The sequence below is a fragment of the Lissotriton helveticus genome, chromosome 5_1 (assembly GCF_964261635.1).
Source record: "Lissotriton helveticus chromosome 5_1, aLisHel1.1, whole genome shotgun sequence".
Lineage (NCBI taxonomy): Eukaryota > Metazoa > Chordata > Amphibia > Caudata > Salamandridae > Lissotriton > Lissotriton helveticus.
In genome coordinates, this window is record NC_136065.1 from 333,248,614 (window position 1) to 333,267,266 (window position 18,653).

Sequence of the window (18,653 nt, forward strand, 5' to 3'; positions counted from 1 at the left end):
TTGCTAGGTTTATGCTTGTCTTAGCTAGTAACCAACCTGAACAATTTGACTGGGCCATCAATGACCGAATCGACGAAATTGTGAACTTTGCTCTACCACAGTTGCCTGAGCGGGAGCGACTAGTCAGGCTCTACTTCGACAAGTATGTGCTCAAGCCAGCCACGGAGGGAAAACAGTAAGTGCTTGCTTGGGACCTCCAAAATATTTTCCCAGTGAAAGAGGGTAGTTGCTTGTTTTGAGAAATGGTGCATTAACTTTTGATTTTTGTAAGTGAATAAGGGGGTTCCTGTGTAGTGAGATGAAGGGCTTCTCGTTGTAAGAACTAGAATGCCTAATGAAGGTGTGTACCTGGGGGTGTCTCTTACTGATCAGCAGCCTGTAACTGGTGGAATAGAGGGTACCTTTGTTAGCTTACCTCAGACTTGATATTTACAGTCTAGGTCGTTTTCATGCTGATGTTTTGTTACTTATGAGAAGCAGTGATTTCGGGCCTGCACCCTGCTGCTCGTCTTGAATCTGACTGAAATGTACTTGCTTGGGCAACAGCTAATAATGGGACCACTAACACTTTGTTTGCTCTGCTATGCATAAATTTGTTTTAAGGTTTAGTCGTGGGCAACTGAGTAGTACTTGGCAATATCTGTGTTTGGAACTCTGTTCATAGCATGTGTGGCCGTAGATCACATGCTCTGCATACTCCTTCCATCTAGTGTTGAGCTTGGATGTTCACAGCTTGTTTTTGTTAAAAGAAGTCTTTTGAGTCACAAGGTAAAATAAAACCGTCCTTAGTTGGCAATGCGCATGGGCATTGGCTCCATTGTTGAATTGTGTTTTTTCCACCATTGGGTTCAGAAGTGTTCTCCGGGACTTGATTTTCCCGGCACTCGATCTTCTCCTATCCGGCACTCGATCTTCTCCTATCCCTTCATCGGGAAAAACTCTTCTTTGTCATTCCTGCTTCTTCTCCCTCAGCGCGCTTCGGAAGACTCAGAGGTGTGCAATGTGTGTCTTTCTCCAGAGCACGACGACACACGCCCCACCTCCTGCCTTACCTTTAGGTGCAAAAAGGGCTCAGCCCATCTCAAGACGCAATGATCCATCAAGGAAATTCCAGACATCTTCAGTGAAAATTATCCACTCAAAGCCGAAGAAGAGGAGGACACTGGTTCAGCAGGTGTCTACGCCCATCAGCCCAGCCCGGAGGTCATTTGCTTCTAGCCCCCAACTCCTCGGAGCCCAAACCACTCCGCACTCAGTCCAGTTCCTTCAGCACCAGCCCGCAAACCAGGATGACGCTGAGAGGCTTGAGTACACTTGACACACAAACCACACAAGCAGCCACACACCGAGGTAGAGCACTGTCCACATGGGAGTTGGGCATCTATTCCCATGCACAAGCCACCGCCACCCACTAGATCGGGTCGACATTATGGTAGAGATGGGATCCAACCCCAATAAGTCTTCAAGTCCAAAGAAAGACATCGGAGCCAAAGCGTCCAAGCCAACTTTAAAGCTGAAGGTCCCATCAGCATCCTAAGAGCCGTCCTCGCCGAAAACGTAGTCTGCTCTGAAACTGGCCTCAACAGTCAACACCGACAGGCTCATGCTTTAAAAACTACAGCACAAGCTTGACGAGTGGCAAAATAATTGTCATCCATCCCCAGAAGGGGTAGATTTCTACTTGCCCCGGTGCAGCAGTGCCCAAGAAATTCAGGTTTGCCTTTAAGGATACTCCTGGGTGTGATCCTTCTTCAGGACCATCAGTTCCAAGGAGGTGCTTATTGACAGGACCACCTTCTCTCTACCCAGACATCCGACAACAACATCCCCTCCTACTTCCTCCCTTCAAGGGTCACCACAGTCCTTTTCAGACTAGGGCAGTCTCAGTTAGTATTCCCCGATAGAGGGCTTCGACTCACCGCTTTACCCACATTCCACTGACGACGTCTGGGAAGACTACTAAGTACAGCACCCGGGTACCCCGGCCTTGAACAGGTCTCAGACAGGGCTTTTCTGGACAACACTATTGCCTATCATGGTGTCTTTCAGGGGGCTGCAGCCTACCACAGGGTATGACATGAACACCACTTCCAAAGAGGATGACTTAATGGATACACTATCTAGGGCGGAGCATTCACTCCACTTCCTTCCCAAGTCAAGGGAATGCCCAAGCCCCAAGGCTACCTCGGAGGCTTTCAGGGAGCAAATTAAATTCTGTGTTGACGCACCCAGGATAGAGGAGAAATATAAACCTTTTTACTCCGAACCCTTGTACATTAAGGGCATGTCTGCCCAGACTCCCTGTTAGATGCCAAGTCCTGCAGGCAAGCAGCAGCACAAGCAACACGTGATGCCCCCGATCAAAGAGAATAAGCACATTGATTAAATGGCAAGAGGGTGGTGGTAGGTGCTGCAACTCACTGGCGCATTGCCAATTCCGCGGATGCTATCTCTCCTTATTACGGAGTGTAGTGGGACAAGTAGAGGACCTGCTCCAGCACCAGACCACAGAAAAAGAGATAAAGAGATCGTGACGGAGAGGAAACTCCTCTCTAATGCCTTGATCCGTTGTGCCCTGCATGTAGCCACCACTTTTGCTACCAGGGCTTAATACCTCAAATATTGTATGCCACCACTCCTGGTTACCCTTCTCGGGCTTCAAGCCAGAAGTCCCAAGGCATCTCATCAATTTGCCGCTTAATGGGGAATACCTGTTCTCTGATCACAGGTTAATGAGATGCTAGAGAAATTTAAAAAGGCCACAGGCACTCTAAAGCAAGGAATGACCACAGGCACACCAAAGCTAGGGGCTGCTTTCAGAGACCACAGGATAGAGGCACTCCCAGTACAAACTCCCCCTGACCAATCCCAGTCCAGTCCACGCCAGCAGCAGGCCTACCACCAGCATGGGGTCAAAGGTTACACACAGGGTTCCTTCAAGGGTAACAACTCCAAAGGCAGAGGCACTCCCTCCAAGGGACCCTCTACCTCTAGACAGTGACTTAACCCTAATCCCCCTGACCACAAGACAACTGTTGGGAGGAGATTTCAGGGGTTTCTTCCCTACTTGGAAGAGATCTCCTCCATGTTTCTTCTGTCCATCAGCAAACACTGATACACAGACCAGCGCCTTCTTCAAGGGGAGTTTCACGCACTCATTCTGAAGGTGCCATGGAGCCAGTTCCACATCAGCACCACGACAAGGAGGTGTACTCTCTATACTTTCTCATCCCCTAAAAGGACTGGTCCCTATGACCCATACTGGTCCTCGGGCCCCTCAACAAGTACATCCTTTCTGAACACTTCTACATGACTACCCTATAGGATATCATCCAGCTGCTGCAGAAAGGCGACTTCATGACTGCTGTCAATCTAAATGACACCTACTTTCACTTGCCCATCTATCCCGCTCATCACCGCAAAATACGCTTCGTGGTAAGTGGTCAACATTATCAGTTAAATGTTTTGCCATTCGTAGTGACCACACCCCCAACTGTGTTCACCAAATGCCTAGCTATGCAGGTCACCCATCTCTGAAGCAGGGATACCATGTACCCACTATCTTGGCGGTTGGCTGATCACTGGTGCAGGCAAACAGTGTCTAGTGCATACTCGGACCACCATCTCTATCCTCCACAGGTTGGGATTTTACCATAAATGCCGCCAGATCCCATCTCCAGCCACTTTCAAATCCAGCAGTTTTTAGGTGCTACTCAACTCCATCACCTACCCCAGCCAAGCCATGGTGCAAGCTTTCCAGCAGTTACTGCCTCTTTTTCAGACGTGTCACCTAACAATCAGAAAAGTAATACACCTCCTGGGGATGATGGCTCCTGTATATTATCGAAAAAAAGAGGAGCCCCTTAAAACCAAAGGAATAGGGCACTATACAGTGATGAGAAAACAGTTTCCCTTGGACAAAATTATATCAACCAGACATCATCCGTTCTATACATTGCATTCAAATCTAATTTCTCACATCCAATTGCACATAGTCAAGAAGTTAAACCATATATCACCCACAGCTAATTGGAACACTTGAAATTATAGAAAAATACAAATAGATTTATTGATTAAAAAATATTTCTTAAAAGACACAATTATTTAAAAAAAAGAAACGGTTGACATAATCCATTACATTGGTAAGCGACAACATTCCAATACACTGTCACAAAATAATAACTATAAAAATGTAATCAAGTTAAAAAAGAGAGTACGTAAAACAGACAGAAACAATGTTATTTACGTGATATACATCCATGGTAAAAAAATGTCATGGACATGGAGCCTGGTATTTTTTAATTTCTAAGATACTCGTTGGCCCCAGCCCTTTTCACGGATTGTTATTTTCTAGGCGTCATCGCCTTTCGATGGATATCCTATTCCACCATCTTTCTCAAGACAAAGGTTTTGACTCTTTGGCAAAAAACTTTAGCTTGATCAGTTAAAAACACCTATCATTGGCGAGGAAAACCATTCCAGATATGCTGGACGATTAATTTCCACAAGAATTAGGGGTGTTGCCTCCTGAATTTTATCCAGATTATACTTCGATTAATCTTTATGACCCCAATTAGGCCCCAAGGATGTACTCGTCCTACATGACGTAGCCGAAAGGTGTGTAATGTTCCATGCCTAGTGTTTTTAGCAAATCTTTTTATTGAGGACCATGATATCAATTAAAACTTCAGGCTCCTAAAATGGGACTGTAACGGCAATTTCCTCATATGATTGCTCAAGAATATTGCATCCCTAGTTCCCTCTTATAATTAGGGTTTCAGTAGGTGCACGCTCCTGCGTGATATCGTCTCAACTGTTTCTTATTAGGTATGCTTCCTGTATAACCTTAGTCCCTCATAACAACTGCACATGCATCCTCTTCAGGTAGGTCACTGGGAAGATCTAGTGTTGGTACAGGCCACCACATATTACTCTCTGCAGTGGTGGAAAAACAACAACCTGTTGCAGGGCCCACCTTTCATTGACTCCTTTCCACAAGTAACCATCACCACGAACACCTCACTTTCAGGTTGGGGGGCACATCCCCAAGATCTGACATCAGGGCTTCTGGTCAGCAGGGCTTGCACATCAATCACCTAGAGTTTCTGGCTTCCTAACTAGCTCTCTGAGCCTTCATCCAGGTCATCCAACACAAGGTGGTCCTCATAAAGTTGAACCGTATCGACCGCAATGAATTGCCTACCGCAACAGGGCGACACTCACTCCCCACAGTTCTCATCTAAAATGCACTGAGCATTGGGTGATTCAGCATCAGATACACCTACTGGTGGTTATCTCCTGGTAGTAGAAAACAACTTTGCAGACTTGCTCAGCAGGTCGCAGCAGCTAATGCATGAGTGGGAACTCCACCCACACGCTTTACTCCCATACTGTCATCGTTTGGTGACGAGAGGGTCCCACGAGGTCAATCTCTTCACCACCAAGCACAGTGCAAAATGTCAAAACTTCGCCCCCAGCCCCCCCCCCCCTCCTTCCACCCCCCTCTCCTCCATAGGCAGTGCTCTGTTGTGGATGATCTTAGCCTACACTACTCCATTTCTCCTGCTGCTTGCGTTTATGATCAGGAAGCTTTGGCAACCCTCCCTCTCCCTGGTGGCTCCTACATGGGCCAGACAAACCTCCTTCTCGACCCTTCTAAAGATGTCTATAGTACCCTGGGAGAAGCTCCCCAACAGGCTAGGGCTTCTCATGCAAGATCAGACACCCAGAACCCAGGCAGCTCAGTCTAGCAGTTTGGCTCCTGAGGTCCTTGAGTTCGGTTATCTCAGTCCTCTTCAATATTGCATAGACATTCTCAAAGAAGCACTCAGGCTCACTATCCACACCTGTTACTCTGCCAAGTGGAAATGTTTTTGTCCATTACGGTTATTCCAAGCACCTGGATCCTCTTACCCTGTAATTCAGGATATTGCATGTTTCTTCCTTCACTTACTGAAGTTAAATTTAGCATGTGTTTTCCATTTGCCACCACTGCAGCCTAAATGCAAAATGGGGAACACGCATCTTTTTTTATGATTCTTGTTATCAAGGCTTTCATGGAGGGGCTCAAACAGGCCATCCCACCTATAGTTTCTCTTGCTCCAGTCTCGAACCTTAATGTACTTGTTACTAGATGTATGGGCTGTCATTTGATTTTGGAAAAGGGGGGTGGTGATGGACAGAGTTTCTGAATGATGCAGAATACTCTTACCAAGTCAAGAGATCATGGTTTTAATCCATCACCGTTTTTGAGCTCACTGCACCATCCCAGCTCAGAAATTGGCTATATGCAAATTAGTCTGTTCCTGTCCCAGTGCATGATGGGAACAGGGCAAACCAAACTACCAAGCCAATTCTTATACTGGGAAGGAAACAAGCTTTGGTCTGCCCTGTTCCCATGATGCACTGGGCCAGGGACAGACTAATTTGCATATAGCCAGGTTCTGAACTGGTGCGGTGCAGTGAGCTAAAAAACGGTGATGGATCAAGCCCTGATCTTTTGACTGGGTAGGAGTGTTCTGATTAACTCAGATACTCTGTCCATCACCACCCCCTTTTTGAAATATTATGGGCTGTCATTTGAGCCTCCGCTCTCATGCCCTTTACGGTTTGTTTCTTGGAAGGTCGCCTTCCTTGTCATCATCACATCTTTAAAACGTGTTTTGCTATCTACAGCCCTTAATTTAGAGCCTTTCTTTCAGGTCCATTAATATGACAGTTGCCCTTAGGACCAACTCCAAATTTCTACACAAATCTATATCCACCTCAACCAGATTATTGAGCTCTCTGTCTTATTCCCTCAACCAGCTTCAGTAGTAGAAAGGGCGTTTCACACCCGTAATGTAAAATGCTCCCTTATGTACTACGGTAAATTGACAGAACCAAGACTTTCCACAAAACTCAAGTTTTTTCTGCTTTTGTGAAACCTCATAAAGATAGTCTGTTGAAAGCCGGTATGGCCAGGTGGATTGTAAAGTGCATCCAAATCTGCTACCTCACATCCAAGAGAACGTTGCGTGCTAGGCCCAGGCGACATTCTGTCCGTAAGAAAGGAACTACTAAGGCTTTCCTAAGTAACATAATTATTATAGCTGTCATTTGCAAAGCATTCCACTCCACACACATTCCCTAAAAAAAAAGGAAGTCCTAACTGACCAGCAGGCTAGAGTTGGTCAAACAGTTCAAAGAATGTTGTTCAAGCATCTGCACTATGCTACCTGACCACCACTTAAGGGAGCTCTGCTTTACAGTCTATGCAGAGATAATGCATCTGCACCCACACGCTATGAATCGAACATTTGACTTGCCCTGTAAGCCTCTATTCATAGCGTGAAGTGCTGTAGATTCACATGCTCCACCCTGCCTCCCCTGCAGCCAGAGGTTGCTGTAAATAGTTTTCTTTACACACTTTAAAGCATGTTCATGTAAATGTCCTACACTGCTCCATCACTAGCCTCACCCGTAGACCGAAAAAAAATCTTATCATGGATGCCCATGTGCATTGCCAGCTAATGGTGGAGGTGCAGTGCCTCGTGACAAAAGACTTCTTCGAACCAAGTCATGTTGCAAACGTCCGTGTCAAACACCAGACGCTAGCAGTATTCAGAGCAAGCGACTCTACAGAACTTCACGCTACGAACAGATTCTTACAGGTCGGGGCTTTCTATGGTGTTGCTGCTCACAAGGTTTATCAAGGAATTTGTTTGCTTCACAATCTCATTACTTTTTCTTTTTCTTAAAAATAAGGTGTGCTGTGTTAGCTCTTGTCCCACGTGTGTTTATTATTGTTTATTCTATTTCAAAGACGACTGAAGCTCGCTCAGTTTGACTACAGCAAGAAGTGTTCAGAGTTGGCGAAGGTGACTGAGGGCATGTCTGGCCGTGAAATCTCCAAACTTGGTGTTGCTTGGCAGGTAAATTGTTTTAACATAAAAACATCTATACCTTTGTAGGCTTGAGTTTTTTTTCCCTAAACTCACTAGGTCGTCTGTTGTGGAGACTGCTGCTGACGATGCAAGGTTGTGGTAGCTGGCAGTGCTTTTGCCTCTTCATTGAGTGAGGATGTCATTGGTATTCCTTTCACCTAGGATTTCAGCTGACTCCGTTTCATCTGGCATTACTAATAACAATGGAAAACTTGGTTTCATTATGAACAACATAGTTTAGGTAGCAATTAACTTATAGTATTACTTGATTATTGATACACAGTTGATTATATAAATTGACTGAAGTTTCCAGAGATGTTTCTTTATGCTCAAAGTGGCAAAAGTACAAACAAGTGGATTGTAGATGAGTGGTGAAAGGTGTCAACACAAATGTGGCCAGGTGTAATAAATTATTCACAATTTAAAGTAATGTACTTGTGGTCCGGTACATTTCAATATGTACCCAAAAAAAACGTATTCTCATATTTGTATTCTTGGGTAGCAAAGTCCAACATTGTATTTCTAGTGATACTTCTACCTGCAGATTCCTCACCTTTGAATAGCTCAGCCGCAATTCTGGATCTGGAAACGTCTGACAGAGCTCTCTGGTGCCTGTAGGGGGTGCTGGCTCTGACTGTCCTCCAGAATCGGGATTGTGGTGATGTCACTGGAGTCATATTTTGCCCACCCCGGTACACTGATGTCCATTCTTTTTTTCTGCTCCTTTTGATGCCAGTCCTGAGCATCGCCCCTTAACTCTGAGATGACTAAATATTTACTTGTCAAATTATTCTGTTGTAGTAGTATAGACATGTCTGTTTCAAAAATGTTAGTCTAAACCCTGCCATAGGTGTGATGGACAAATGTTTATCACTGAACCGCACAATAACAGTTGGTGTCTTGACTCGAGAGACAATTTATCATTATGTGACATCTGCCACTGCATGAACCCCAAGGACATCAATGAGCAAGAAGCCAAGCTCTTCATTGTCCCTGCCAAAGATGATCATACGGGCTGTCGATGGTCGAGGTAAAAAACCAGAACAAGATCTGGATCACTTTCTCATTCCTCCCCTTCTTCCAAATCTTTGAGGGAAGGGGGGGAGATGCCTTAAAAAGAAGTAGCTATAATCTTCTCCCAAGCGATCAAAATCTAAGTCACCTCTTCTGACTTCTTCCCTGGCACCCTCCTTTCCATAGCCGGAATTAGTAGCATTGTCTCCTCAGGCTTCTTCGGCTTCTCCAGATCCATTGTGGACACAGCCTCTTCCAGAATCTAGATTGATGCGACTTATCAAGAATTTCAGACGCTGAGTACAGATTCAACTTCCTTTCACCAGGCTATGTCCAACACGTTCAGGAGAGCAGCAGCCCCAGCTGATGTATCTGTTGGCCCCATTGTACGTACTCCATTTGGAGCCCAGCCTTAACCCCACTTCCACCTCAATAGATGTCCTTGGTCAAAGCTGCTTGCTTCACTGCTGATGCTACCTCTGGCTCAGGCTGCGGCTCCACCACAAGTAGTGGTGCCCCTCATTCTCCCAACCACCCCATCCTTTTCATGGACACTCTGGGAAGAGGATGAGATCTCTAAGAGTGGCTCAGTGCTTCTTAGAAGAAGAGCGGTTCCAGAGAGAAAGCGATCGTGCCTACAGACAATATAGGGGCAATATACATGATCTCTTTGGAGCAAAAACAGACCAACAGTCCCCAGATGGCCAAGGAGACGCTAATGACACAGAACCTGTGCCTTCCTTTTATTCTTAATTTCTGCTGGCTCTTTAGAGCACCAGTGGTCTGGGTACGTCATGACATCAAGATTTGCCTATTCCCTGGCCTAGCTCCTTCATAGGTTGCTTGTTTTGTTTCAGTGCTTAAGAAAGAACCTGAATTGCTAGGTCTTCTCCTTCTTTTGGGGAATATCAGCCATCCATCTTGACTGACGTCCTACAGCCTACTGCCACCACGGTGAAGCCTGTGTGACCTTTTAATGAAAGAATGAAATGGCATTTTTATAGCGCATGGCTACCCAGGGGCATCCTAGCGCTGGGCTGTGAATAGAAGAAACAGAACCTTAGGGAAAGAGCAAGGTCTTTAGTTGTTTTCGGAAGGCAAGATGGTTAGATTCCCTGCGAAGATACAGCGGTAGAGTGTTCCAGAGCTTGGCGGCATTATACGAAAAAAGATTACCTCCACTTCTGGCTTCCTTGATCTTGGTGACCACTACTAGATGGAGCTCGTCAGAGCGCAATTTTCTGTTTGCCCTATAGGGGTGGATCATGGCTGAAGTGATCGGTGGCCCGTTCCCTTGCAGGGACTTATGGACAATGCAGAGGGCCTTAAAGCTAATTCTCTCCTGCACCGGAAGCCAATGGAGGGAGTGTAGCACGGGCTTTGCTGAACAGCGTATGGGGACTCCCATCAGCAATTTAGCTGCACAATTATGTACAGTCTGAAGTTTCATGACCATTGAGTTTGAGGCGCCTAAATATAGGGCGTTGCCATAATCTATCCTTGAGTATTAGTGTTTGGACTAGCAGTTTTTTGCTTGAAAGGGTTGAACAGGAAGCACTTTGCTGGCCATTCTGAGCAGGCCATAGCATGTAGCAGCAGTCTTCCTAGCTTGAGCTTTGAAGGTAAGGTTCTGGTCTAACCAGATGCCCAGGCTCTTTATCTCGGTGTTTGGGGCCGGCACCGGGCCCATGCACCCTGGCCACATAGTGCTTAATTTGAAGCTTAAAGGATTACCGAGAATCATGAGCTCAGTTTTCTCACCGTTCAGTTTTAAATGTGACAGACCCATCCACTTGGAAACTTCCTCGAGACAGGAGTGGAGGCCATTGGACCTCTGATCTGCATGGTTCAACGCTACAACCAGCTGTGTGTCATCTGCGTATGTTACCATGTGGATCCTGAAGGGGGCTACAATATCTGCCAATGGGGACATGTAAACATTAAAAAGTGTGGGGCTCAAGGATGAGCCCTGGGGGACTCCACACTGTAGGCGGATGGGTTGTGAGGTGATATCGCCTTCAGATACCTGGAAGAATCTTTCATCTAGAAAAGATAGCAGCCATTGTAGTGCTGAACCGGTTACTCCTGAGACAGTGAGCTGGGGCTGTAGTTGCCCACCTCAGCAGGATCCAAATTGGCTTTTCTTAGCAACGCTTTCACCATAGCCCTTTTCCACTTTGGGAGGACCGTACCTGTAGAGAGTGAGGCATTAATCAGGTCGGTGATAGTGTGGGTAACTGTTGGTGCTACCAGTTTCAGGATATTGGGTGGTGCCGGATCCAGAGGCAACCCACTTTTGACCAAGGACAGAAAGGTTAAAAGTGCTTTCTGGGTCAGCGGCTCAAAGGTCTCCAAGGAATGTTGAATTGCATGCTAACCCTGGTCCCTATGCTCGCTTATGATATCACAATCACAATCTCTCTGTGGAGGCACCTAAGGATGTTCTGTACTTCGGTGGAGAAATACTCTGCCTGTTCATTGCAGCGCTGACTCGAGGTGTCTGATACGGCCGGGGGGTGGGGAGGACTTTAAGTAGCTTTTTTACAATAAGAAATGTTTCTCTGGGGGAATTAGCAGCAAACGAGATATTTTCCTCGTAGTAGGAGGCCTAGGCGTTTTTTTAAATTTCTGCCTTCTATATGCCAATGGCTCCCCTGTATTCCATCTTCTTACTGAGTGAAAAGTCTTTCCTCCAGCTCCTTTCCAATTTTTTACAATGCTGTTTTACAGTGCGTAGTTCGGGGGAGAACCATAGGGACTTGTTGGGTCCACCTATCTTTTGTATCGAATTTTCTGGGAGCACCACGTTCAGTGATTCCTCTATCCAGTTACAAAAGCTTTCATTGTCTTCGACTGGGTTAGGGTCGGGATTCGGTCTGGTCTTTCCCAGTTCTTGAGCCCAATTGTCTAGGGGAGCTTAGACCAATTATGGTACATATAGACTGGGATTGTGATGTGGTAGTTAGTGGGGAGCAGAGAAAGGGGATTAGGAAATGATCCGACCACGGGAGGGGGAGGGGATCTTTCCCTTGTAAGTCCCCTAAATTAGATAAAATGGGTTCAAGGAGGTACACTTTGACATGAGTCGCTCGCGTGATCTTCTGTGGCAATTGAAAGGCTGTGAGGTCTCGTGCTAGTTTGGATGCGGTGAACGCTGAGGGGTCGTCAAAGTGCAAATTGAAATGTCTAAGGAGAGAAAAATTAGCAGCAGTACTGGCAAGATTAACAACTTCTTCTAGCAAAGATTTGCAGAATAGGCCTGTTACCCCAGGAGAGCGGTAGATCAGACTGCCTAAGAAGGAAAGGGTTGGTGAGAATTCTATTGAAAAGAGGGCATTCTCGCAGTCTAAAAGTGGGCTGCCTAGCAGGCGACAGGTTAGATAGTCTTTATAGATAATAGCGATGCCACCGCCCTTGCCTGTCGTTCTGTCCACCCTCTGCATTGAATACCCCGGGAGAAGTGCTTGGACGATATCTGGCTCCGAGCTGGGATTAAGCCAGGTTTCAGTAAGAAACAAGACCTCTGGGTTTGAGTTTTTAAGAACATCGAGATCGCTGCTGTGTTTTTGGGCAGAGATCTCCAATTGAGCAGGAATAATTTATATTATTTTCTGGACTGTAAAATAAGAGGTGGTCTGTGGGGAAAATTCAAACCTTCAGTGAAGGCACCTCTCAGGAAACTAATCAGGTGGGATGGAGTGGGCGCAACCCCCAAGAGTGCTGTTTAGCTGTTTAAGCTGCAGGCTGGTGTAACAGTGAAGGTCTGGGGAAGTAGACACATGGGTTCTGACACCTGGGCCCGGTCGGGCGCAGACGGGCTTGCCTTTGACGCGCCCACTGCGCGTGTCCGCTGTGTGGTCACGTCATCTGGCGCATTTATGGGTGTTGCCCGTGCATCGGGTTCAGCAACTAAAGCGCTGCCTCGGCATCTAAAGTGAGTGTCCAAATTGGTGCCCCACTACCCCTGAGCATTGAACACAGCTACCCAAGGTTCACAACAACACGATAAAATCAATTTAAAACTGTCAGCGGCAGGAATTATTTAAAAACAGATCGAAGAGGCAGGTAGAACCATTTTAGCTTCCGCAAGGGTTCTGCCTCTGATTAGCAATTAATGGGGGCATTGTTGAAGCCTTTTAAAGACATTTGAACTAAGCTACCATTATGCCTGGTGTTCAACCGAACAATAGTATGATGGTACAGACCATCCCCTCGAGATCCAGCCTACTTATTCCTGCATCCCACTCTTGAGAGTTTTGGTGGTTCAAGCCTTCTCCATCACAGAAGTGAACCTCAGAACTTTTCCTGCTCATCCTCCCCTCCCCCCTCCCCACCTCCCTTGTTAGAAGGTGGTTCTTTCACTGTAGGCCGCCTGGATTTTTCGCTTTTTGAGCACCTAATTGTTGAGCTTTTACTTTGGGGGAGCCTCATAAGTTGGAACTCACCCACAGTGAATTCAGGATGACAGAGACTGCATGGGGAATTTACTGGTGTCCCCCTGGCTTGACAAAGCCACTGCGCAGCAGCTGGAAGAAGGGACACTGGGCTGGTTACATGCAGACACAGGTGTACATGCGTTTGCACGCGTGTATGGGCTGCGCAGGGGAGATTCCTAGCGTGCGCAGTCCAGGAGCAGCTACAGAGTGAATGGTGTGGCAGGACTTATGCAGACTTGGGTGGTGACATGGAATAGGCTTCATGCACTGGGAAGGAACATGCCAGGGAAAGTCAGTGTGTTTTACTGTTTTTCACGTCATTATTCCCCGATGGGGATGTGGAGCCCATGGGCTAAATTAAATTTCATAAGGCCTACAGATTCCAGACGCACACTAAAGTCCAATGTAGCGGATGTGAAAAGAAGTATTCTGCAGAGTCCAAAGTCATATTTGTACTGCTTTTGGGTCATCCAGAAATGTCACATTTCTCTGAGTCAGTCATAACCAGACCCTGGCTGAGGGCTGACCTCAGCAGGATGGATTGATAACCTTTTGTCCACAAGCTAAGGCCTCCTCTCCACGAAGAGAAGATGGGTGGGGCTGCAGGCTCATCCATCAGCAGCTATCACTGGGTGCCAGGCAGCAGGCTGCACCAAGGAGGGAAGGCAGCCAGGGGGGGAAGGGGCTTTTTCAGAGACCATGTGGCCATAGACCCTGGACGACGCCATTTTGAACATTACCCGGAGGCTGGACAAGAAGGAGGGAGCAGGGGCAGGGAAGTGATGTGTCGCTGTTTGATAGGACCAACAGAGTCTTCCTGCCAGCTCCCTACTCAACTTTTAAAAAGTGCTTGCAGAGGAAGAGAAGCTCTCTCTGGGGTGTGGTCTGCTGAGGCAGGAGGTGCTGGAGCCTGGCAATGGGCAGTTGGAAGGAGGAACCCCCTGACTGCCCCCCAGGGCCCTGCACCACGCCAGGAGAAGAGTCCAGGGCCAGTGTGCATAAGCAGGGGCCTCTGCGCAGGGAGAAGCGAGACCCAGGAGGAAAGCCAGGTGAAAGGCTGTCGAAGGGAGCCAGTGAAGACAGCTCCCTGCAGAATTCACCCTCTTGGAGACTAGGAGGGCGAAGGAGAGTGCTCCCAGTGGCTGGGGGCGTCACCAGGAGCAAGAAGAGACGAAAATGAAGAAAACCTGACTCCTGGGGGGCCGAGATATGCCCCCCAGAAGGTAGGCGACCTTTGACCTCTGGAGGGACCTTCGACGAAGCACGTGGGGCTCAGCCACTGGTCCGTGACGTGCCCCCCGGGTGGGTGAGTTCCTGAGGGCTGCCCCAGGAGAAGTATTCGGGGTGAAGGTTCCCCCGCGGGGTGCCAGAGCCCACCCTGGCCCCCGCCGAACAAGAGGTCGGGGGAGCGCCGTCGCGCCTACCCTACTCCCGGCGAAACAGCCAAAGACGGGGAGCGCCTGTGTGCTCCCCTCAAGGAGGAGGAGGGGGCCCAGACCCCTTCCCTGGGCCCTGAAGAATAGGAGGAGGCCTGGGGAGTACCGCCGCACTCCCCCGCAGTCCAGCCAGACCAGAAGTGCCCAGCCGACTCCCGCGGCAGCACACAAGGGTGCTGGCCGCGAGGGGAGCCGGCGGGGGCAGCCGGGGGTGGGCTCCCTTGGCTGCCCTCCAACAACAAAGGCAGGCGGGGGCCCGGGTGGGACCGGTACCCAAACGAGGAGGTGTAGCATACTGGCTGGGCCCCCGAAAATCCGCCGATCAGCTGGGGTTGGGATTCCCGAGCTGTTACCATCACCTGGGAGTCCGGGGGGACCGGGCATCCCGCCGAGGCAGACAGAAGGGCGTCAGGCCACCGCCGGCATTGCGGCTCTCCCCAGCACAGCAGGAGAGCCACTAATCAAATATGCACAAAAGGAGCCTGAAGCGCCCCAGAATGCCTTGCCAGGCATTTGGAAATCGGCAGTTTTGGTGCCTGGTGACCCCCAGAGGAGGGGGGTCACTCTCAATTGTGGAAAAAGTGCTGGGGGAGCTGCCGGAGGAGCGCAGTCTCTCTCCTCTAAACCCCCCCACCCCCACCCCCAGCACGAAGAAAATTCCTTCCCTAAGTCACAAAGGGGCCTTGAAAAGAATAACCCCTCAAGGGGCAAAGTCAGCATTTAAACACCATCTAGGCTGGAACTTTTGTTCTACAGCTGAGGGTGTATTGAGAAGAGCATCACAGAGGGCTTAGTTGGGGATGTCTGGAGAAGGGCATCCCCTGAAGGTGAAGAGGTGTAATTGCACCAGAAATGCATTTACTAACGGTTATTTCTTTTAGTGGGACTGAAGGTCGCATGTGCAATGTGAAGTACTTTGGTAAGGTGATGTCATAAGCAGAGTGGAGTTATGTTGCCAGACTTTCCTGCTAGGGTGTCTGGCTGTAGATGCGTAATCCTGTGATTTCATCTGTGATGCCTTTCCCAAAAGATTTAGAGGTAGCAGGTGTACGAATGTTTAATGCTTGTTGAGGTAATGGGGTGAGCCGCCACTTGGATTGTGCCAGTGCGCAGGGCCCACGCCCCAGGTTATGATCAACTAACTGCATTGGAGGCAAGATGATGTGCATACATGGGAGTGTTGGTACTAGACCCCACCCCCCTGGAGGAGGGGTGGAGATGTTATGCAATGTCACAAAGTAATTCCAACCGCTTATGTAGATTTGTAAATTGGTGCCTAGAATTGAGTAGTGTGTGTGTGTGTGTGTGTGTTTAATAAATGTACTCTTACTTTTATAAGCAAAGTACAGACTGGACAATCAATTATTGAGTGTTATTTCTGCACACCTGCAAATGGCGATTACTAGCTCACACCACCTCCCTTGAGTAAGCCTCAGACTGCTTTGCAACGCTACCCTCTGATAGTCAGGCGCTACAATTGGGTGTTTGGTTCCCAGTGAAGGACAAATGTAGTCATGTTATTTGTGCAGGCCTCACAGATGCTGCCTCGTTCTCTTCAGGCAGCATAGCGTTGCGTACACTGAATGCCACTTGTCTCTCGGGCTGCTACTCCCTCCTCTTTGTGGACATGAGAGCACTAATGACTAACCCATCAGAATGCTTTATGGGGCATTTTGCAGAAGTAGTCTCTGTTGGGTAGGATGTTTCCTACCACATCATGGACTATGTTTGCTAAGATCATGAGAATGCCTATGAGCCTGAGAAGGCACCCGTGTGTGCACTCTATAGGTTTCACTGCAGATATGAAAAATCTTATATGGATTTTTCATTTAATGGGGAGCAGCTTTTTGATCACAAGGCAGACTCAGCGCTTGAATGCTTAAAGGAAGACTGAGATACAGCAAGATCTCTTTGGCTTCAGCCGGCCACAAAGGATTTTCGCTCTTTTTGCAGAGGATTTTAATACAGACTGATAAAATATACACCAGATGGTCCACAGCAATAGAACCCCTGTACCAGCACAAAGATACAGGCAATGGACACTGCCAACAGGTCTAAACCTCTTACTCCTCCTGCGTTTCACCTGCTCTGCCAGGGAAGCCTTAGTAGTATCTCTGTGAATGAGCACATGGTGCTGGTGGAAGGACAGGTGTCCTCTTTTCTACAAGCCGGATAGGCCAAAACTTCGGACCATTGGGCTTACAAATTGTAGAGAAAAGGTTAAAACGCTTTTTCTTACAGAAGGACTAACCCACCCCACCCCACCCCACAATTCTCCACCATCACTCTTTTTCTCAAAGAGGCCATAGAGACCATCTTCAGATCCTGTAGCAGTTAAGTTGGTGCCAGAGCAGGAAATTGGGCAGTGGTGCTGATTTCAGTACTTCCCGATTCCCAAGAAAGTCTTCTGTCTTTGTCCAATCCTAGACTTCAGGATCCTGAACTGGTACCTGTTCATGTAGAAGTTCTGGATGCTGTCCCTGGCTCAGGTTTTGCTAGCGCTGGATGTGAAGATTGGATGGTATCCCTTGATTTTCAGGATTGTCGATCCCGCATTCTCACAGGAAGTACCTTGATGATGGGTCCTGCTCATTACCAATTTGCAGTCCTTTCCTTCTGATTGGCATTGGCCCATCTCAGGATATGGAAGATTGCGGTGGTCCCATACCAGGACGACTGGCTGCTCAAATACGCATATAATGTTGCTCCACCTCCAGTTAACCAATTCACTGCTCTTCAGTTTAGGGTTTTCGGTCAATCTACTCAAGTCTCACATGCAGCCCTCCTAGCTCCTCTTTTTCATGGGGGCAGTAATGGATCTGACGTTGCTCCACGCTTACCCTCCTTCTCAGAAGATTGGGACATTTGAGATATGTTCCTGCTGGGCGCATGCTTTCCAGTCCTGACAGTCTTGTGCCTGCTCAGTCTGTTACCTTATTGCATCCTCCTGATACTAAACACACACACCCACGCCCTCCATTGGTTCCTCTGCAGGCAGTGGCTCCAAAATCTGAAACATCTGGCAGATTCCATTGTGATCCCAAGCGATACCGTAGATGATTTGAACTGATGGGCATCAGAGGAGAACCTTGAGAGAAGCCTTTCTGTTCCCTAGTCACAGTGGTGATTAACACGTCCACACTGGGTGGGGCTCGCATCTGGGAAATCTGGAGATCAGAGGCCGTCGATCTACAGAAGAGGAGAGCTTACATGATCAATCTGTTAGAACACGGGGAGAGAATGAGCCAGTGAAAAGTGAATCAAGGAGTACCTGTACACGTATAGTCTATATTTCGCTTCACACGTCCTGTGTGGCAAAGTTGAATCAATGTTCATATCTAAGTTATGACACAAGCATTTGAGAAGTCACATAGCATACTTGAATTTTTAATCATTTCATTGAGGTGTATTGACAAAGGAACTTTATTTTTTTGTGTCATTGGGTGAGTACATTACAATTTGTTAAACGTAAACAGAGCCAGAAGGGGGTGAATCTCTTACTATTTTAGACATGTTTGTTGATGAAGGAGATGGAAGCCTAATTTACAGATTCTTTGTACTCGTGTGCATTTATTATACCCTCGTGCTCGTTTACACTGTCAGTGAGTACTTACGGTACCTAAATCGTGGATTCTATATTTATCAATATACCGTCCTTGGTTTGCTCTAAAACATTCAAGGGCTCTATCTTGTTATTGGACCCCTATGCCAGGACACGTGCTGAGTGTGCAACTGTTATACTGAGGCAGTAACATGACACGAACCCCATATCTAAAAATAGCACATTGCTTCAGTTGGCATTGCTTACTGTGTTGCCTATGTTTTCACTTGAACGTGATATA

At 47.6% G+C, this 18,653-nt stretch overlaps 1 protein-coding gene across 1 annotated transcript in view; it reads left to right on the forward strand.

Moving 5' to 3' along the window:
- ATAD3A (ATPase family AAA domain containing 3A) overlaps positions 1 to 18,653 on the forward strand; it is a 446,196-nt gene that overhangs the window by 391,551 nt on the left and 35,992 nt on the right. Inside the window, exons 14-15 of the mRNA XM_078642408.1 lie at positions 8 to 175; positions 7,805 to 7,913. Coding sequence (XP_078498534.1) covers positions 8 to 175; positions 7,805 to 7,913 — 277 coding nt within the window. The remainder of the gene's footprint in view (positions 1 to 7; positions 176 to 7,804; positions 7,914 to 18,653) is intronic.